The following is a 22,034-nucleotide window of genomic DNA, read 5'->3' on the forward strand; positions in this document are numbered from 1 at the left end:
AGGAGGCTCCTGAATGCATGAGGGGGTAGCCTCTTATCAGCCAACAAGGAAGAGATTGTTCCAGAGCTGAGGTCCTCTGGCTAACTCCTACCCCAGAGCGCCAGCCCACATGGGGCTAGGGTGGGCCCCGGCAGGTGCTTGCTCACCCAGCATCCCCAGGGAATCCTGATCTGGTCCCTGCAGACCACATTCTAGAAACCCTGGGATACCAAGGCTGGGGCAGGAGCAGGAAGCTGGGGTCCCAGCCCACCCAGCTCCCATGGGGACTCTGCACTGCCTGGGCCTCTTTCCTCTTTGTATCTGTCTCCAACCTCCTCACCCCTCCATCTCAAATACCACCTCCACCAAGAAGCCTCCCTGGCTACCTCAGGGCACAGACATTTTATATGAATTATTGAGTACCTATGGGCTTCCTAGGTGGGTAAAGAATCCACCTGTCAATACAGGGGCTGCAGGAGATGGGGGTTTGATCATTGGGTTGGGAAGATCCCCTGGAGTAGTAACCGGCAACCCACTCCAGTATTCTTGCCTGGAAAATTCCAAGGACAGAGGAGTCAGGGGGTGGGGGATCATAGAGTCGGACACGACTGAGCACACACACAGTGAGCCAGATTCATCGCCAAATCACTGGATTCAGTCCCCAGGATGGCAGGTCTACTCCCCACTAATCTGTTCTCCACTGAGTACATGGAGTGATTTTTTTTTTTTAACCGTTAATTCTCCTACGTGAAATCCTTCAACAATCATCAAACTCTGGAAACAGCCCAAATGTCCCTCAACTGGTGAAGAGCTAAACGGTGGTACATCCATATAACTACTCAGCAATAACAAGGAAGGAACTGCTGATACCCACAACCACAACCACACGGATGAAGCCCAAAGGCATTATGCTAAGTGGAGGAAGTCAGACTCAGTTGGCTATAGACTGTATGAAGCCATTTCCATGATATTCTGGAACAGGCAAGATCATAGGGACAGGAAACAGATCAGTGGTTGCCAGGGGCTGGAGGAGGGAAGCCCTGGCCACCAAGGGGTACGGGGGAATGTCAGGCGGGGGGCGAGAGCTGGCGCAGCTCAGCCGCTTTAGTCGTGTCTGACTCTTTGTGAACTATGACTGGTCAGGCTCCTCTGTCTGTGGGATTTCCCCCAGGCAAGAATACTAGAGTGGGCTGCCATTTCCTTCTCCAGGGGCTCTTCTGACTCAGGGACTGAACCCACATCTCCTGCATTGCAGGTGGATTCTTAACCATCTGAGCCACTGGGGAATGGAATGATTTTGGTGGTAGTTACAGAGCTCCATACACTTGCCAAAGTTCATTTTACTGTATGTAAATCACCTGGCCTGAAAGCAAAAGAGAAGCCTGATCCTGCCAACCTGTCCATCTCCATCTTCCCAACTCCTTCTCTTATCGGCCACTCAGGCCTTTTCCTAGAGGCCAAAAGATACCTCGCCTGTCCCACCTCTAGGCCTCTGCCTGGATTCCCCTCCCCTTCATCTCCCACTACTGGCTGCCCGTCCTGCTTGAAGCGTCCCCTTAAAGGCCACCTCCTCAGAGAAGCCCTCCAGACCCCTCTAGGCCCATCACGTCCATCTCAACCCTGTTTTTCTTTCATGGAGCGTAACATATGTCCCAGCCTGACTACACTGCTGCTCAGTTTCAAAGAAAAGTGAAAGTGTGAGTCGCTCAGTCATGTCTGACTCTTTGTGACCCCATGGACTGTAGCCCACCAGGCTCCTTTGTCCATGGAATTCTCCAGGCAAGAATACTGAAGTGGGTTGCCCTTCTTTTCTCCAGGGGATCTTCCCAATTCAGGGATCCAACCCAGGTCTCCTTCATTACAGGTGGATTCTTTACCATCTGAGTCACAGGGAAGCCTCACTCAATTTCAAACCTTACCCAAATTTATCACTTCCTTCCCAGGTTCTAGGGACCCGACCCACCAATGGGCAACAGACCCAGCAAGAATGACAGCTGAGCTGAGGGATCCAGAAGCTTCGATCTGCGGGATGGCAACCATTCCACAGAGGCCTGGGAGCCTCCACCTGGCCAGCTTTCTCCACACCACCCTGGCCACCACGGTCCCTCCCTCAGGCTAAAGCCCAGGCTGCTTGCCCATCTGCCACCCTGGCTCTGGCCGGGCCACTCACCCCCGCCTGGAAGGGCTGACCTGCAGGGTGGGCCAGCAGTGGCCAGGAGGGCGGGCTGCCAGCCCCCCGAGAGGCCAGGACAGCCATCTGCTGTCCCTTCTGCCCGTCCTCCAGGGTCTGTCAAGGCTCCAGATGAGATCATCGCACTTGGACCCCAAGGAGGGCCGAGGCTGTGCGGCTCCACTTCCTTTCCAGCTCAAAAGCCAAGAACTACGGGAGCATTAGCGGGGCCGGGGGCCCCAGAGACTCCATCCCTTCACAGGCAGGGGCTCTGCAGTCTAGAGGGGGCCTGGGACACCCCACTGTCCCCCAGACTGTCCGGAATCCAGCCAGGAGGGACTCTGCGCTCCCATTTCCCAGCTTAGCCTCCTTGTGTGGAGGCTGGGCTCTAGCTTTAGTGGAGTCAGGGTCAAAGGTCCTGGAGAATGAGGGCCCGGACCCCAGCCAGGCATGGCCATGCCACACAATGCCCCCTCCCACTGGCATGGAGGCTGCCTGGTCTCAGTGATGGAAGACAGAGTCCTGGACTTGCCTTTCCAAGAGCAATAAACGCCCACAGGCACAGGGCTGCTGAGCACACCACCTGTGCCTGGCGACACACGTTATCTCACTGTATCCCCGCCTCAGCACTGACTGGTGAGGGACTGAGGTCAGAGAGGTCACCTCAAGGTCACATGTTAAATGGCATGGCAGGTTTCGAGTCCAGTTTGACCTCTGTAAACTAGACTAGACGGTGTCTCTGATGGGACAGTAGTGAGAATAATAACAGCTAATATATGCAAGGGTTTATCCTGTGCCAGCACCGGGCTGAGCTCTGAATGTCCGTTACCTCAATTACAGTTCCTTTGAGGCAAGTGCTATTCTATAGATGCCCATTTTACATATAAGGAAACAAAGGGTCAGGAAGAAGGCTCCAAAGTCAATCAGGAGTGAGCCTCTCAGATGTGGCCTGGCTCTATGCGTGAGACTACAGACACTCTCTGGTGGGGAGCTGTGTGTGTGTCCACATAGGCGTGCATGGGCAGCGGGGGCTGAGGAGGGAGGAGATGCCTGGAAAACGCTGACCTCCAAGGCCAGGCCTGACTTGTTGCTGTCCCGTTCCAGGCCTCACTAGCCAAAGCAGTGAGACCTCTGCAGCCCCTGATGCCTCTGGGTTGGGGGGCGCTCAGAGCAGGGACACCCAACAGTGTCCCTCCTGTCCTTTCTCTGTTGACAGGAAGGAAAGTAGCATTTGGATCTGGATGTATTTAAAACGTCCCCCAGAGGCTTTTCTGGTGGTCCAGTAGCTAAGACTCTATGCTCCCAATGGAGGGGGCCCAGGTTCGACCCCGGGTCCAGGAACTAGATCCCACAGGCCACAATGAAGATTGAAGATCCTGTGTGCCGAAACGAAGACCCGGACAGCCAAAATAAGTGATAAATAAATACAATTTTTAAAAAATTCAAAGTCATCCCCCAAACGGTCTCTGGGCTGCAGCCAAACATCTGAGCAGGGAGAGCACAGCGCTCAAAGGTGTACAGGGAGGGAAGGCGGGGTTGGAGAGTCAAGGGAGCGGCTCCAGGCACCAGCACACTCCAGCATCGCACACCTCCAAATCTTCGCGCGCACCATTCCCCCTGCTTAGCATCCAGCAAAGAGCACCAGGGACCCTAGACTTTCTGCCTCTTGCCACTTACAGACTGCATGACCTCTGACAAGCCCCTTAACCTCGCTGAGCTTCAGTTTACAGACACCAATGAAAGGAAGGGGTTAAGTCCCACCAGGGTAAGAGCTGTGTCCTCCTGCAGAGCGTGGGGAAGGGGGATGAAATTATCTAGTTAACAATGTAATTACTTAGAGGAAAATGCCCCAGAGGAGCCTACAGGAAGCACCTAGGTGTCTAAGTCAGGAGCCTGGCCTGGAGCTGAACACAGGAAGGTGGAGGAGGAACCCAACGGAGGCGAGAGGGACTGCAGCACAAGGCCCCGTGGCAGAGAAGACAGAGAGAGGCTTGGGTGCAAAGAGCGCTCAGAACTTGGGTGGAGTGGGGGTGAGGTGAGGCTGAGAAAAGCAGGACCACACAGGCCACCCAGGCACTTGGGCAGGGCTCAGGACGGGTGTGGAGGGGAGAGGTCGAGGTACCTGACCCCGAAGAACTCATGTGGATCTGGGGCAAAACCAGCGTAAAGACAGCTGGTCCAGCCTGGATACAGAACTCCAAACTCTCTGGAGTCTGAGCTTCTCTTTGAGGCACAGGCAATGGGAGATTCTTCACCCCACTTCTAGAATGTGGGATCCCCAAAGGTGGCCCTCCATCAGCAAAGAGGTATCTCTGGATGAGAGCCTGCAGCACTGGCCTGACTTGCGACAGGAGGGAAAAGGGTGGACGGCGCAGGGAGAGATGTGTTTGGGGATACTCACAATGCACTTCAGCTGCACACACACACACCTCCCAGGTCCCTGCTCCATGCCAAGACCCACACCCAGAGCCAGGCACAACCCCTGTCATCAAGGACCTAGGGCGTGGGACTTCCCCAGTGGTCCAGGGTGGAAGACTCCACAGTTCCAATGCAGGAGGTCTGGGCTCCATCCTTGGTCAGGGAACTAGATCCCACAGACTGCAACTAAAGATTAAACATGCCACAAAACAGATCCCGTGTGCAGCAGCTAAAACCCAACATAATGAAATAAATAAATAAATACTAAAAACAAAAACCCAGGGCTCACAGGCAGTCAGATCCAAGCCTGGTGATAACGAGTGATGAGGGTGCAGAGTTGTTGAGAACTTATAGGCCCTGGGTAATCCTCACATACATTCTTTCTCACATTTAATCCTCACAGCCAACACCGTAGGGCAAGCACCATCAGCATGCCCATCCATTGTACAGATGAGGAGACTGAGGCTTGTAAAGGCAAAGCTCACAGAAGAAAAGGCAGAACAAGGTTTCAAGCCCAAGTGGGCTTGGCTCCAGACCACAGTGCTCTCTACCACCTTGGACCCCAAAGAAGGGAAAGGCTGGCTTATTGCTCCCACCTTCTTCGACTCCCCACCATTCCTCAGGGAGGCCGGCACCATCCGCTGAACTGTGGGGCTCCTCCAGTGACTGCCAGGCCCAGAACACCCAAGTCTCTGGGCTCTTTCCCCACCCCAGTTCCCAGTTCCTTCTGGCGCCAGAAGGAAGAGAATGTGACTGCATATGAGGTCACGCCTGTGGGGCACCCAGGGGAATGATCTTAGTTATAATCTTGGCTGCTGGTCAAGCCTCTGCTTAGAACTCAGCCAAGCTCCTCCCCTGAAGAACTCTTTCTGCCCCAGACACTATACACATGTGGGGCTCCCTCCCTTCTGCTGTGCCCAGGATGGCGCTGAATGTACTGTATACCTGACCATTAATCCTCCCAAGTGCTCTGAAAGAAAGAAAGGAATTAAGTTCCCTTTGTTTTGTTTTTTCTTTGCTACAGTGGGTCTTCATTGTGATCCAGGAGCTTCTCTTAATAGAGAGCATAGACTCTACAGTGCATGGGCTCAGTTGCCCCACAGCATGCGGGATCTTAGTTCCCCAACCAGGGCTCAAACCTGTATCCCTCGCATTGCAAGGATTATTAATCACTGGACCCCCTAAGTTCCCATCTTACAGACAGGAAGACTGAGGCTTGAAGAGGGGCCTTGAACACAGGGTTCATGTACAGGGAAGAGGCAACAATGCAAGGTTTGGCCCAGACCTGATCCCCAAAGTGGAAATTTCTCCACGTCCCTGCCGAGGCCCCTGGGTCTTGTTCTCCGTGCTAAAGACATGTGGAAAGGAGGCAGTGCCTAGCCCTGCTCTAGGTCAGCACAGCCCCTGCCAGCAAGGCGTTCACAATGCCTCAGTCAGCTCAGTGCCCAGTACCCTTCCCGAGCGGGCCCACCTCCCCTTCCCAGTCTCTCCCTCACCACTGCCCCCACCCACCACTCCCCTCAGCTCTTCTATTTTAAGCCCATAGTCTGCCTGCAGCCCACCTGCAGACCCCGATCACTGCTTTTCATTCAATCGTGCAACAAATATTTATTGAATTGCTAGGATGTGCCAGGCACAGTCCCAGCAGCTGGACACAGAGGCTGTCATTCAAGGCTAACTCCTCAACTCTAATGCCTCCTCCTCCAGGAAGTCTTCCAGGCCCCTCCTCTGAGTGCCCACATAACTTCCTCTATCCCAGTCTCCTTTTCCCAGGCAGAATCAGGCACTCATTAGGGACAGGAATGGTACAGTCCTCCACAGCCCCCAGCAAAGGGGCTAGGGGAGGAGGCAGTAGATGAGGGCAAGCAGGAAATTCCAAGGAGATTAGGAGGGAGGTGCCCCTGGGCACTATTTCTCCCACAGGCAGGCCTGACAATTGCTCCGTTTGGCTCACTGGGCCCCAGCCCAAGTGTCGTGTGTCCGGGGCCTGAGGGCCTTTGATGCAGTTTCTCCACCTCGGTGACCTGCCAGCCCTTTATCTGCCTACAAACCATTCAGCCTCAGTCAGGCTCCAGGGCACCCAGATCCCAGAGGTTGCAAAATCAAGCCCGTCACACTCCTCACTGTTCTCAGCAGCCTAGTGGAAGGAAGCCTCGTGGAGGCGCTGAAAACAGTAGTTTGTACACATGAGCTCCAGGGAGACACGGGCCAGGATATCCTGTGTTTCTGTGTGGCTGCAATGTCACAGCCAGTGTGTGTGCGTGTGTGTGTGTGTGTGTCTGTTCACATGTGTCTCCTGGCTGTGTGTGTCTGGGAGCCCGGGTGTGCAAGCCCGGGTCGGTGAGCCTGGGTCTGCTGTTTGCTGTCTTTGTGGCAGATGCAGTGGGGGTGTCTGGGTGATGGGCGGTGTCTGTGCCTGCCTGGCAGGGGTGGGTCTGTGGATTTCTGCGGGTGACAGCACCTGTGTGTAATGAGTCTGCGTGGGTTTGTGTACCAAGTCTGCGCCTGCATATGCACGTGTACTTCCGATACGTCTGACACTGTCTCCAGGGTCTGTCCATCTCTGGGACGCGGCCAAACGTGTCTGGCGGTGTGTGAGGGTGTGTCGTGTCTGGCGGTGTGTGAGGGTGTGTTTCTGAGCCTGCCGTCTCCTAGATGGTGTGTCTGTGTTGTGTCTGTCCAGTAACGGGGGGTGTGAGGAAACACGTGTGGTGTGTCTTGCATGGGTCTGTGTACTTCTCTGAGTGGGTCTCCTCTCTAAAACACCTGCAAGTGTGCTTCTGGAAAGCAGAGAGCACAAGCCTGTCCTTGAATGGGTACATGAGACGTGCGTCAGTGGGCGTGGATCTCTGCGCATGCGCTTTGAATATGGGTTCGTGAGTGTGTGTGTGCAGGAGAGAGTGTGCCCAGGGACACAGGCCAAGCCCCTCTGCCAGGAATACTGGGAGCCCTAGGAGCTTCGTGGTCCTCCTAAGGCCTCAGCAGCAGCCTTCTCACATTTTCCATCTCATTCTCCATCTCGCTGGAGCTTCTCCCTGCCCCCATGACAGGCTGAAAATCCTTAAAGACCCAGTTCTCAGAGTTGCTTCTTCCAGGCCACCTCTCAGCAGCCTCGGAGACGGCTGGGACTCAAGACAGGGACTGACCAGGAGCTTTGCTGACCGATGACCACTCCTCTCCCCCAACCCGGTGACAGGCAGATTGAACCCTTCCCCCTACAACTCCCGGGAGCTGAGAAATGCTTCACAGCTTGCTGGCTACTGCCCCAGACACCTGGCACGGAGCCTGGAATCCAGGAGGCATTCGGAAAATATATGTTGAATGAATGAATGCCTGAAGCAGCAAGTAAGGGAAAGGTGGCAACCAGGACAAGTACTGACGTTTACTGTGTGCTAGATGTATATCGGGCTTCCTCGGAGGCTCAGCGGTAAAGAATCTGCCGGCAATGCAGGAGCAGCGGGAGACGTGGGTTTGATTCCTGGGTCAGGAAGCTCCCCTGGAGGAGGGCATGGCAAACCACTCCAGTATTCTTACCTGGAGAATCTCATGGAGAGAGCAGTCTGGCGGGCTACAGTCCACAGGTTCGCAAAGAGTTGGACACGACTGAAGTGACTTAGCACGCACACAAATCTACACTGTCACTTGGAAAAGGGTCCCCACTTGGAAAAGGGGCAGATATGCTTATCTCCCATTCTTCAGAAGGGAAAACAGAGACTCAGAAAGATTGAGCATCTCACACAGCTTGTAACTGGCAGAACCAGGCGAGAATCCTGTTCTCTGAAACTTGGAGGCACGGGCTGCCTCCTGCATGGGAGAGGGTGGAAGAACGACTGGGGAAGGGAGCTCCCTGGGGTCTGATGAGGGTCCCACGCGTACCAGCTGTGCACGTGACATAACCTCTCCGCTTCCTCCTCTGTCAAGTGGGTCTGATGTCAGAACTCTCCACATAGGACTGCTGTGAGGAGGAAAGGACTTACTTAACTCAGGGCCTGGCACTCTGGAAATGATCTCATAGCTGATAGTTGTTGTGTGCAAGAGCCAGAGAAGGCCAGTAATCAGTGGTTGGGGGGTCCCCAGGCGGGCTCTAACATTCCAGCACTCTGGATTCCAGCCTAACCATTATCTAACCCTTAAAGCTGGATCCAACCCCCCATCACTTCCTCCAGTCTCAGACCTCTGGTCCCAATCTCACTCTGCATTGATGCGGGGTACATATCCATGTACACTCAGGCAGGCACGTGCCCCCCCCACACCAACACACGCACAGTGCCTGCAGGCTCCAGGCCCTCAGCCCCAACATAGGTTATTCTCTACTTTCTCCCAACAAGTCTTAGCCTAGGGCACTGCACACAACAGAATTCCTCTCACCAACCTATGTCCCACACTAGACCCGTCGTTAGCAACCACAAGCTCATGCTCCTCTCAGACTGTGAAAAGAACAGCCTTTTCACAGGGTTGGACCAACCAGGTTTGGAATTCTGGCTGTGTGAGCTGGAGCCTCCATTTACCCAACTGTACCCAATGGGAACTGGAAGTGAATTAGATGCTTCCTCTGGGCCTTCTAGGCTGACATCTAAAACTGGCTGTACTTCCAACCTCCCAGGTGGCACTAGTGGTAAAGAACCCATTTGCCAACACAGGAGACACAGAAGACACGGGTTCGATCACTGGATAGAGAAGATCCCCTGGAGAAGGACATGGCCACCCATTCCAGGATTCTTGCCTGGAGAATCCCATGCACAGAGGAGCCTGGCAGGCTATAGTCCATAGGGTCGCAAAGAATCGGACATGACTGACGTGACAGCAGGCACACACAAACTCTCGCATGTAGAACCTCCAGGGAGGTGGGGAGGGCTTGCTTCATGGAGTCCACACAGTGTGGAATGTGACCCACACCTTCCTGTCCTCCCTGGAGCAGCTCCTGATTTATTAACATCTTAAAGCTAAGGGGATCCACCCTCCTGTCTTCTCCCAGCTCTATCAAGAATGAAGACTTCAGGGCTTCCTTAATGGCTCAGTGGTAAAGAATCTGCCTGCTAATGCAGAAGACACGGGTTCGATTCCTGGTCCAGGAGACTCCCATATGCCCCAGAGTAACTAGGGCCATGCGCCACAGCCACTGAGCCTGTGCCTTAGAGCCTGCGCTCTGCAACAAGAGAAGCCACCGCAATGAGAAGCCCTCACACCACAGCTAGAGAATTGCTGTGGTGCATGGGCTTACTCCTCGCAACCAGATAAAGCCTGCACAGCAACAAAGACCCGGCACAGCCATACCCTCAAAGAAAGAATGAAGACCTAGACATCCTCTCTGCTCACTGATTACCAATAATGGTAATTCCCTAAAAGGAGCAGGATTTCACTGCTTGCAAAATGTTTTCTTGTCTATTCACACCTCCTTGATCCCTGTAAACAGTCCTCTGAGGCTGCCCAGGCAGGTTTCATCATCTTCATTATACAGATGAAACCAAACGAGAGCTCAGAGAAGCCACGTGACTCACTCACGGCCACACAGTAAATGACAGTCAGGTCGCAAAGCCAGATCTTTGGGTTCCAACTCTCAGATTCTTCAGTCCACACTGGGTGGTTCCCAGCATGTCCTAATGGTACACGGGCAACAATTAGTGGTGATGGGGAAATGGAAGACCTCAGACCACCAGGATTTTGAAGGTCAAACAGTCAATCTGTCTGCTTCTTTGAATCCCGGACCCTTAAAAGTCAATAACCTTCAAGGTAGAGAACATAGATACCAAGAGGAAAAGGAGGGGATGGGATGAATTGGGAGATTGGAATTGACATATATAAACTATTGATACTATGTAAAAATAGACGAGTAATGAGAACCTTCCCATTATAGCACAGGGAACCCTACTCAGTGTCCTGTGGTGACCTAAATGGGAGGGAAAAAAAGAGGGGATATATGTATACACGTAGCTGATTCACTTTGCTATAGAGTAGAAACTAACACAACCTTCTAAAGCAACTATACCTCAATGTCTTGTTTACATTTTTTTTTAAGTTAATAACCTTCACACTTCCTTGGCTGGAAGGGACCCTGAGGTCAGGCATTTTCAGCTACAGCCTTCACATAAACCTCTTCCTAAATCCTCCTCAAGTAATCACAAACACTACATTTTGTTCAGTTTACAAGCTGTTTTCCACAAGCCCTATGTCTTTATCCAACGGGCGAATACCTCCAGCATTCAATAACTCTGAATAACTCAAGTGACAGCAAGCTCACTGCCTTCTCTGTAGCAGCTCCTCACTGGGAGAGAACTGCTAGGTTTCCACCTTCCCCCTGGGGCCCCAGAGCAAGCCTCAGGCTGCAGGAGATCTGCCATCATCATCCACAAGGCCCTCCCCAGGCGACAGGTCCCAGTGCCTTCCATCAACTGGGAGGTGAGCTTGAGAAAGGCCCCTCGGGGCTCCCAGGGACTCAAGCCAGGCAGCACCAGGCCTGCCGCGGACATGCTGGGGACCTGCAGTCTCTCCTGGTAACTCGGTTCCTGCATCTTGGAAGCAAAGTGGCCCAGAGGGGCAGGAAACACGTCAAGAGTACAAGGTACTCTGACTCCAAGCCTGCTGCCTGGAGAACTGGCTCTGGGACCTGGAGCAAGTCCCCTCCCTGTTGTGACTGCAGTTTACCCATCTCCAGAATTAATAAAACAACTCCTGGAACTTCCCAGCCGGTTCAGTAGTTAAGGCTCTGCACTTTCACTGCAGGAAATGCGGCTTTGATCCCTGGGTCGGGGAACTAAGATCTTGCATGCCGCACAGCGTGCCCCCCAAAACAAAACAAAACAAAGAACTCAACTCCTGTGATAGCCTCTACATTTACGGCCCACATCCACAGTCTCTAGGCTTTCACCTCGCCTCTGTGAGGCTGGCAGCTGGAGAGAAGATCAGGGACTGATTCACGTGGACAAAGCATTAACCTGTCCTGCTCACCTCTCCCATCCAATCTCCTCCCTCTCTCCAGGCTCAGAACTGTTCCCTGAATTCCACAAGTTTCCTCCTACTTCGCTTAGCCTGGAAGGGTCTCACTCCAGCTCCTTACTCAGCTGGCTCCCTCTCATCCTGGCCTCCCTAAGCCGCCCAGTCCCCCCTCGTGTCCCTCCCCACCCTCGTGACGATCCCTAGTGTGATGCAGTGTGTGATGCAGTGTGTGACTACTGTCTAATTCCAGTCTCCTCCACTAGGACCAACAGCTCCATGAAAACAGACACTTCATCCTCAGATCTGTGTTAGTGCCTGGTACCCAGCAGGTATTAAGTAACTAGTTGGTGAATGAATGAATGAGGGGCCAGGATTACTTTGGGTGGGGAGGAGGCTCTATTCCTTCCCCACAGAGTCTGCCAGAGAACATGGTAAGCGCCCACGGAAATGTGTCATGTACCACTTGAGAATAACAGTGGTGGAAATTACCCTCCTCTGAGGCTCACTCCACTCAGGGTGGAGCTCTCAGGGTGTTTGCGCACATAACTCATTGAACCCTTAAGGTTGGAAGATGTGTGATGTCTCTTTTTACAACAGGGAGACTGAGGTCCAGAGACATTAAGGGGCTTGCCCAAGATCACACAACCAGGAAGGCACACTCTTCAGATATAACAGTGGTCTGAGGCCTGCATGTGAAGCCAGAAACACTGAATGAATGAGGGAAACTGAGGCTGAGCCCTGACCCAGGCAGTGGGTGGTCCCCAGCCAGGTCCTGGCCCCTGTGAGGCCTCAGGTTCAATCTCCAGCCTTCTGGAACTGTTTCCCATCCTAACAATCATGGGTGGCTGGGCAGGACTCCAGAGCTCTGCCAGGTAATTTCCTGGGATGAACAGGAGCTGGTGGGGGTGGATGAGGGAGACCATGAAGTCAAGTTCTACAGCCCATCTTCCCTTGCCAGGGGAGCAATGGAGGCCAGGAGGCAGGATTGAGGAGCTCAAGGCAGGTCAGGTACCACCTGGGCAGGGCCAGGCCTTCTCTGGCTGATCTCCCTCCTCTCTCCTAATAGCCTCCTCACAGCTGGCTTGTGAAGACTGCAGGAGCTGACTGAGCCCCCGATTGTCCACACTGAATGGGGGCTTTGGGAAGGCTTACCCTCCCAATTAACAGATGAGAAAACTAAGGCCTGGTCTGAGGAAAGGTTAGAGGCTAAAAGGGTAGGTTATTCTGATTCAGACAGACTCTGTCCTTCTATTGTACAAGCAGTTACTAAACACATGTGGGGTAGCAGATCCTGGGGGAGATGGAGAAGGAGAGACATAGTTAAGCAAGACCTCACAGACTCTAAAGACAGAGAAACCCTTTTGGCCCGAAGAGCTACACTGCCAAGGGTAAGTATTGCCAGGCAGACAGAAATCAACAGAGTGCCATGAACTCGGAGGCTCTTGGCCAGGGGTGCTCCGGGTATTGTACTAGGATACCAACTGATAAGAGCAGGTAACATTTCAGCCTCTTCCAAACCGTGCCCAGCCCGTGGCGGGAGAACCCAGGAAGCCGGCAATCTCCCAGGCCAACACCGACATATGAGGGCTGGGCCGACGCTCAAGTTGCCTCAGTGGGCAGACAGCTTGGCCTGCATCCAGTAGGTCCTCATGTGCACTGAAAGGGTGACGGTCATGCCTGCTTTCCTGGGAAGCTCTCAGGTCCCCTACATGCCCAGAGAAAAAGCCTCTTTCAGATGCCAGCTTTCCTCTTCTTATTGGAAAGGAGATGGGCACTGCTGGGGGGCACGATAGGACTGCTGTGTATACAGGGCCAATCCAAAACTGGGCAGAAGACAATACCCTGGGATTTAGGGAGGTGTGAACGGGTTCTCCCAGGACACCATCCTCCCAGGCTGCAGGACCGTTAGACTGGGCGCGGAAGTCGGACTCTAGCCAAGGGGATGTTCCCAGATGTCATGCTTTCAAATGCGGACCCGCCCTAAAAGGCAGGCAGGGACAGGCCCGAGCCAGGAAAGCCCTGGGTGAAGACTCAGGCTAGTGTTCAGGCCTCTCCTTAGCCAGAGATGGCCACAGGTCTCCCCGGCAAACGGCACACCAGTGCCTGTCCCAGAAAGGAGGGCCACCCAGCGGCCTGGGGGTGGGGGCTTTGAGCCTCGATTTCCGAGGTCCAGGCCCTCACGGAGCACCCACCCCCATCCCAGGCACCTTATCTAAGCATCCTCCAAAGCACTCAAGACCCCCTTCCTAAATCAAAGCCCATCGGCAGTCTCCTCCAGGTTCCTCCCTTAGGAGAAGGTTTCCCAGATACAATGGGAAGCGGGATGCGAGGGAGCCCCTGAGGGTTTAGGCCCCTTGCCCAGCTAGAGCGGTGGGACAGCGGGCCGGCTGGTGCCTCGGGCCAGTGGGGCGGACACCCGCGCCTCCCCGCGGCCTCCCCTTCCCCCACCGGGACCCCCGCCCCGACCCCGCACCTTGAGATAGTCGTTCTCCGAGCGCAGCTCCTCCAGCTCTCGCACGAAGCCTCCGGGTCCGCAGTCCAGCATCTCTTCGGTGAGGTCGGAGAAGGCGAGCGAGGCACTGAGGGGCAGGCGGCTGCTGCCCACCGACGACGCGGCCACCGACGGCTCCTCGGGGGAGGCGGGGGGCCGCGGAGGCTGCTGTGCCGGCTGCGCCGGCTGGGGCGGCTGTCCCGTGCGGGCCCCCCCGGGGCCCCCGGCAGCCGACTCGGCGTCGCTGCTCAGCGCCAGCTCCAGGCCCAGCAGGCGCGCCTCCTCCGACGCGCAGTCCGACACCTCCGAGCTGCTGTCGGTGAGGCTGGGCGGCGGTGGCGGCGGTCTCGGCCCGGTCCCCGGGCGCGGACGGCCCTTGGCGCGGACCCCGGTGCGGACCCCGGCCACTCGCGTCCCTGCGCCCCGCGCCCCGGGCGCCACCGCACGCCCCTTCTTGTCCGGCCTCGCCGAGGACGCGGCGCTGCAAGCGGCCGCGGCGCCCGGGCCTGGGCCGCGGCGGCCCTTGGCCAGAGACCAGCCGGCCACGTCCTTGGGCCGGGCCGGCGACGGCGCGCGGTGGCTCTTCTTCCTCTCCGGTGCGGGAGCAGGCGGGGGGCCGCAGCCCCGAGCCGGGGGCTCCCCCGCCGGCACCTCCATCGCGGTTTGCCTTGGCCTCAAGGAGCGGCGCGCATGGCCCGGGCCCACCCGGCCTCCGCGCCCGGGGGGAGGCTCCTGGCGCCGCTCCGGCCGCTGGGGTCGCGGCTCCTCTCGGCCCACCTCAGACCCCGGGCTGCGCTCCGGCCCCGACCCCCGCCGCACGGTCTCTCCACTGCTCTGGGCTCGGAGAGAGCGGCCCGATCGCCTCCAGGCACCCCGGCTCCGGCTCCGGCTCCGCCCGGCGCCCGCCCCCTCGGCCTCGCCGCGCCCCCGGAGCGTGCCCGGGCCCCGGCTGCCTGCGCGCCGATCGCTCTCTCGAGCTCCGAGTCCGGCTGCGGCCCGGGCCCCGGCTCCGCCCGGCGCGGCCCGCCCCCCGCGCAGCCCCGCCAGCTCCCCGCCCCGCCGCCTCGGCTCGGGGACGCGCGGCTCCGCGAACAAAAGGCGGACGCGGCGGGAGCGGCAGGGAGGGACACAGGCAGCGAGCGAGGGAGGGATCTGCGAGGCAACAGCGACCCCCTCGAGGGTCAGGCCGGCCGAGGCTGCCGAGGCCCCGGCTCCCTCCGCCTCCGTTCCGCCGCCGTCCCCTCCCCTGCTGGCCTGGGCGACGCCCCCGGCGGAGGCGCCTTCGCTCCCCTCATCCGCGCAGAGGTCGCGCGAGCCGCGAGACGGGGGACTCCCAGGCAGAGGCCCGGCGGACCTCAGATCGCGTGAGCCAGCATCCATATACACGCCGAGCACCTCGCCCCTCGCGGCTGTGCGGAGCGTGCGCGAACTCCGCCCCCCTGAACCTAGCGGAGCGAGACAGTTCATCCCAATGTACAGATGCGTAAACTGAAGCCTGGGGAAGACCGGCGATCCCGGCCCACTGTTACTGGCAGAGCCGGGATGGACGCCAGACCTCGCGCCTCCAAGGGCGTGCTCCGGACGTCCAGGCTTGGCTTCCCTCTCATAGTCGTGGGGAGCGTCTGGCCCTCGGTGCCTGCCCAGCTCTGCACGCCTTGACCGGCTGTGACCCCAGGCACGCTCGCTGCTTCCCTGAACCCAGTCTCAGGCTCTGCCCCGCTAAAATCGAGGCGACCCGTTCTGAGAAGTCAGACCTGCGATTGCTTTAGGAGTAGGTTTTGGCTCCCGCGTAGGCTAGTCCGAGCTGGACCTGGTTGCCCTGATCCTCACACGTCCCTGACAGAGCAACTCCATATGACCCTGGAGCCCCGACTCTGATGGGTGTCGTTTCTTCCCTTCCAGAACTGTGCTCCCGTGTTGTTGATGTTCCCATGTGGCTGTCACACCTCCCCCGCCCCCTCTCCTCGCTGCTACCCGCCATCGCCGCCTGGCCCCTGCTGGGCAGAGTCATCGGAAGTCCTTTGGCTGCCCAGCGGGGTGGCGATCACCCTCAGGGTGGCAGCCCCTTGCGACGGTGGGGGGCAGGGCTGTGTTTACCCCTCTGCAGCCCCTTCCTCCTCCCTCTGTTCCTCTTACTTTCGTTTCCTCCTCTTAACCCTTTCCCCCTTCCTTTTCCATTTCCCTTTCCCTCCTCTTCCTCCTCCCCCCAGTCCTGTTGCCTCACTCCTCCGCCTTGACACACAGCTGGCCCCAGCTCCACTTTGTTTCTGTCCCTCCTACCCCACAGCGGTGAATACACTCCTGGGGTTTGCCCTCTCCTTGTGAGGCAAGGCTTCATTCCCATCTAGGGGTGTCTAGGTGTGTGAGTGCCCCCTCCATCCTGAAACCCTTTCTCCAGGTGCCTCCACCAGCCAGGTAAGGAGCAGGGCCCCTTGACAGGTCCTCTGCAAACACTTCTTCAGGGGCATTTCCATCCCCTCCTGGCAAAGCACCAGCTCCCCTGCCGGCACTGACTGTCCACTCACCCAGTCCACAGAGAGCCACAGTGGTGGACTTGTCAGTGGTGAATTCCTGACCTCACGGAGCACGCAGTCAAGGGAGGAGATGAGCCACAAAAGAGTCATCACCCACAGGATGGCATGACATTCCACCAAGGCAAGGACCAAGGTAGGCCCTCCTCTGGTTCTCCGGCCTCAGAAGAGCTCATGTGATATAATGGAGGACAGGGTCCTTCTAGCTCTGATGACCCCATTTCTTGTAGACTGGTTCTGGTCTGGCACAGAGAGATGCTGTGTGGCTCTTAGAAACTCCATACCCTCTCTGAGCTTCAATTTCTCCATCTATGCAGAATGTGGGCTTGGAGATGCTGGATGATGTGAACCGTGGCAGGGGGATACATGCTAGAGCAGGCTGCTCAGCCACTCCTGACACACTCATCAACCACTAGACCATCAGGGAAGTCCCCCAGCAGCTGCCTGGATCTCCCCATGTGGGCCTGGGCGAGAGTCCTGGCTCTACCATGTACCCTGTCTGGGTCCCAACACTCATAGCTAAGCAGGGGGCTAATGGCCCTTCCTGTTCTGAGGGTCTTCAGATGTGGGAGCCCTGAATCCACACTGCAGCCCCAGAAGAGCCTGGGGAACAGCAAGCCCTGGTAGGGCTGGGGTGGCGAGGGCTGGGTAGGGTCAAGGTGCGGGCTCTGGACTCGGTTCAGAGGAGGGAAACAGCAGAAGGAGCAAGACTTGCCAGGGGCCCAGACTTGGCTCCATGGAGGTGGGGAGACCACCCGGGGCTTCCCGACCCCTGAGCACTCATGCCAGGCTCAGTGCCCAACACTTCAGCAGAGGATCCCGGAAAGGTTAGGAACTTCTTGGAACTGACTGTATTTTTTGAAGATAGGTTCAGGGATGTATCAGTTCAGTTCAGTTCAGTTGCTCAGTCATCTCCGACTCTTTGCGACCCCATGAATGGCAGCATGCCAGGCCTCCCTGTCCATCACCAACTCCCGGAGTTCACCCAAACTCATGTCCATCGAGTTGGTGAGGCCATCCAGCCATCTCATCCTCTGTCGTCCCCTTCTCCTCCTGCCCCCAATCCCTCCCAGCATCAGAGTCTTTTCCAGTGAGTCAACTCTTCGCATGAGGTGGCCAAAGTACTGGAGTTTCAGCTTTAGCATCAGTCCTTCCAAAGAAATCCCAGGGCTGATCTCCTTCAGAATGGACTGGTTAGATCTCCTTGCAGTCCAAGGGACTCTCAAGAGTCTTCTCCAACACCACAGTTCAAAAGCATCAATTCTTCGGCGCTCAGCTTTCTTCACAGTCCAACTTTCACATCTATACATGACCATTGGAAAAACCATAGCCTTGACTAGACGGACCTTTGTTGGCAAAGTAATGTCTCTGCTTTTGAATATGCTATCTAGTTTGGTCATAACTTTCCTCCCAAGGAGTAAGCGTCTTTTAATTTCATGGCTGCAGTCACCATCTGCAGTGATTTTGGAGCCCCCCAAAAAAGTCTGCCACTGTTTCTGTTTCCCCATCTAATTCCCATGAAGTGATGGGACCAGATGCCATGATCTTTGTTTTCTGAATGTTGAGCTTTAAGCCAACTTTTTCACTCTCCTCTTTCACTTTCATCAAGAGGCTTTTTAGTTCCTCTTCACTTTCTGCCATAAGGGTGGTGTCATCTGCATATCTGAAGTTATTGATATTTCTCCCGGTAATCTTAATTCTAGCTTGTGCTTCTTCCAGCCCAGCGTTTCTCATGATATACTCTGCATATAAGTTAATTAAGCAGGGTGACAATATACAGCCTTGACGTATGTATGAAAGTGAAAGTGAAAGTGAAGTCGCTCAGTCTTGTCCGACTCTTTGCGACCCCCCATGGACTGTAGCCTACCAGTCTCCTCCCTCCATGGGATTCTCCAGGCAAGAGTACTGGAGTGGGTTGCCATGCTTATCCCAATTATTCTTTTTTTAAAAAAATATTTATTGATTTATGTGGCTGCATGAGGGCTTAGTTGCGGCATGTGGGATTTTCACTGTGTCATGCGGGATCTTTCGCTGCAGCACACAGACACTCTAGTGGTGAGGGGCAGGGCTCAAGGCTTCTTAGTTCCCCGACCAGGGCTAGAACCCTCGTCCTCTGCATTGCAAGGTGGGTTCTCAACCACTAGACCATCAGGGAAGTCCCCCAATTATTCTTTTTTACAGTGTGGCACTGACCCTCTTCCAATTGAGTGAAGAGGTTTGTATTCCTTCACCTCGAACCTGAGCAGCTTTTGTGACTGCCTCAACCAACAGAGAATGGCAGAAGTGACAGTGTGACTTCCAAAGCTAGGTCCTAAAAGGCAATATGACTGACAACTCAATCTCTCTGTGTCTCTGAGTCTCTCTCTCTCAATCCACTTTCCCCTGGATCCCAGCCACCATGTTGGGAGGAAGCGAGGCCTCATGGGAGAGGCCCCATGAAAGTGTTCCAGTCAACAACTCCAGCTCTGGTCCCCATCAAGCCCTGGACATGTAAGAGAAGGAATTTTCAGATGATACAGCCTCCAGCCTTGGAGCTGCACCAGCTGATGCTAAGCAGAGCAGAAATGAGCTGTCCCAAACTGCAAAATAAATATTGTTGTTCTGAGACACTAATTTTGGGGGTAGTTTGTTACGCAGCAATGAATAACTGGAATGCTTGTTCAAGGTCATACAACTTGCAAGTGGCAGGGCTGGGGTAGATCTGACCCCAGGGCCATCAGGCTTTAGACCCTGTTGTGCTGCATTGTTGGGTAGTGTTCAGCTCAGGCGCACACTTTATAAAGTTCTGTTCTAGAAGTCATGAAGCATTAAATGATTGTAAGAAATAAATCAGATTGTAAGAAATGAAGATGCTGATCACCCAGTGGGAAAACAGTTTATGTTCTCCCATTCAAGCAGCTGAATTGACCAACATGATGGAAACTGAATAGAGACTAAATCCTGGAAGGCTCCCAAGAAGAGGTGATCTTTTAAAAACTGAAATTTTTATTCCTTTTTAAAATGTGCTTTTATTTTTTGGCCACACCATGCAGCATATGGGATCTTAGTTCCCCAATGAGGGATGAAATTCATGCCCCAGCACACCCCCCATAATAATAATAATAAGCTACAAAGACTTATTTACAACACATGGAATATAGCTGCTATTTTACAATAACTATAGATGGAGTATAACCTTTAAAAATTGTGAAGTCTTAACCACCAGGCCACCAGGGAAGTCCCAAAGTTTTTGTCCCTTATACAAACCACTGGCTGAAGAAGAGTTAGAGGAATTAGTAGGGGAGCCTGCTTTAAATAGAGTAGTCAGGTCAGCCTCTCTTTGGAGGTGACATTTAAAGTGAGTTATTCAGAGAGCCAGAATAAGAGAATTCCAGGCAGAGAGAACCCACTTGATAGATGCTCAAGACAGTGAGAAGGGCCATGTGACCAGCACTAGATGGGTGATGGACAAAGCTGGAGCAGACAGAGGGAGTCAGAGCAGCCCTTGCAGGCCTTTATTCTTGATGCAGTGACCAGCCACTGGGGGCTTCAGAGTAAGCCAGGGTGAGATGTAATCTGTGTTTTAAATAGATCACTCTAGCTGATGGCAAAAAGATGCTAGAAGATGGAGCATGGAGCTGTTGGACCAGCCTGAGAGGTAACGGTGGCTGGGATGAGGGTGGAGGCAGTAGAGAGGGAAGAAGAGGGATGCTCCTGAGATCGCTTCTGGGAACTTTGAAGACTCGGATACCCATGGATGGAGGTGAGGCATCAGAGAAATGAAGTTCAACTCCCAGGTTTTTGGCTTTTGTTACAGTACGAGTGGTGGTGTGGTTTAACAAGACAGGGAAAACAGCTTAGAGGTGATTGTGGGTAGAGAGACCAGGTTTAGGGATGGAAATTCAGAGTTCTTTCTGGGCCCAATTGAAAGTTCTTTGAAATGTTTTTGGAGACTTTCAAGGCATATATGCAACAGATCAATGAGTGTGGGGCCCAGGGTAGCATGTGGTCCAGAGTCATGAAAGATTATTAACATTTAGATAATATTTAAATCCATGAGACCAGATAGGGTCACATACAGAGAGGATCTATAGAGAGAAGAAAAACTGCCCTAGAACCAGGAAGTTAGGAATCCCTGGTTCTATCACAGATATAGAGAACAAACTAGGGGTTACCAGTGGGGAGAAGGAAGGGGCTTAAGAGGTCCAAACTGTTTTGTAGAAAATAAGCTACAAGTGGAGTTCTCTTGTGGCCTAGTGGTTAGGATTCCAGGTTTTTCACTGCTATAACCTGAGGTTCAGTTCCTGGTTGGGGAACTGGGATTCTGCAAGCCATGTGGCATGCATCTCCCAAAATAATAATAATAATAAAGCAACAAGGGCTTATTGTACAACACAGGGAATATCACTACTGTTTTATAATAACCATAAATGGAGTGTAACCTTTAAAAATTGTGAGTCACTATCACGTATACCTGTAACTTATATAATGCTGTACAAGTATACTTCAATTTAAAATAAAAAGTAAAATTTTAAAATGAAAAAAAATTGGTAGTTGTTCCCTCCAAGCGTGGATGAGATTGGGAGAAGACAGGATGAAAGGGGCCTTCAACAACTGCTTCTAGAATGTCTATCATTAATTGTTCGAATCTTATTAAATAAAGCTATCTCCATATATCATTTCTTTAATAAAGTAGAAAATTAAAAAGGAATCCCTGGTTCTAAAAAGTGGGTAAGAGAGGAGACACCAGCCACAAAAGACAGCAGGGGAGCTGCCACTGAAGGAGTAAATGTAAGAGGGAGAATCACTCTGTCAAATAGCAGAGGGGCTGGAGGAAGATGAGAGCAAAAAAGTGTGTCCCCCCGCCCCCAGCCTAGAGAGACAAGAGCAGGGGTGGTCAGGACAGATGTCAAAGGCCAGGGATTGAGCAGTGACCAGGAGGAAGAGGTGGAATGTAGGGAGAAGAGGATGGAGCCGTCACGGTCACGTTGAGAGGCAGGGGCAAGCGAGAGATGGATGAGGCAGAGAAAAGTGGAGAGTGAGAAATCTAGGGGGACCCCAGGGACTGGCTTCGGAAGGGAACAGAGGCTGTTCCTTCATTGTCCCGGAAGGCAGGCAGAAGAGATGGGTGAGATGCAGGTGGGTCTATCGGAACAGTGAGGGAGGGGCTGATGGCTTCCATTTTCTCAAAGAGAAACAAAGTCACCAGCTGAGAATGAGGAGCCAAAGGAGTGGCAATTGTGCGTGAGGGGGGCAAAGACGGTCCATTACAGGGACCAGAGCACGGAGATCAGAGCTCCCGGGATGCCGAGGGGGTACATCATGCACCCACCCACAGCTCAGAGCGAAGCCAGTCAGCCCAGCGAGCCACCAAGTGTATCCTCTCCCTTTTCTTCCAATGTCTTAGCGTTTATTTTGCGTAGCGGAAACTGTGCCACACATCTCATTTTATATCTGCTTTTTTCACTTTACAGAGTAGCAGAAGCATTTTCCTGTGCATTTATGAACTCTTGGCAAACATCGCTTTTAATTC

General features: G+C 54.3%; 1 protein-coding gene across 3 annotated transcripts in view; it reads right to left on the bottom strand.

The window, feature by feature from the left end:
• The window catches only part of MTCL2 (microtubule crosslinking factor 2), a 74,945-nt gene extending 59,949 nt beyond the window's left edge, over window positions 1–14,996 (bottom strand). For 2 of the 3 annotated variants that reach the window (XM_027977170.3, XM_027977169.3), the window contains exon 1: window positions 13,974–14,996. In XM_027977170.3, coding sequence (XP_027832971.1) covers window positions 13,974–14,648 — 675 coding nt within the window. In that variant the 5' untranslated portion in view covers window positions 14,649–14,996. Of the gene's footprint in view, window positions 1–5,163; window positions 12,445–13,973 lie in introns of those variants that run through there. The other variant, XM_015099866.4, reaches the window with a different exon arrangement.
• Between the last annotated feature and the right edge of the window lie 7,038 nt (window positions 14,997–22,034).

This window comes from Ovis aries, chromosome 13 (genome assembly GCF_016772045.2).
Source record: "Ovis aries strain OAR_USU_Benz2616 breed Rambouillet chromosome 13, ARS-UI_Ramb_v3.0, whole genome shotgun sequence".
Lineage (NCBI taxonomy): Eukaryota > Metazoa > Chordata > Mammalia > Artiodactyla > Bovidae > Ovis > Ovis aries.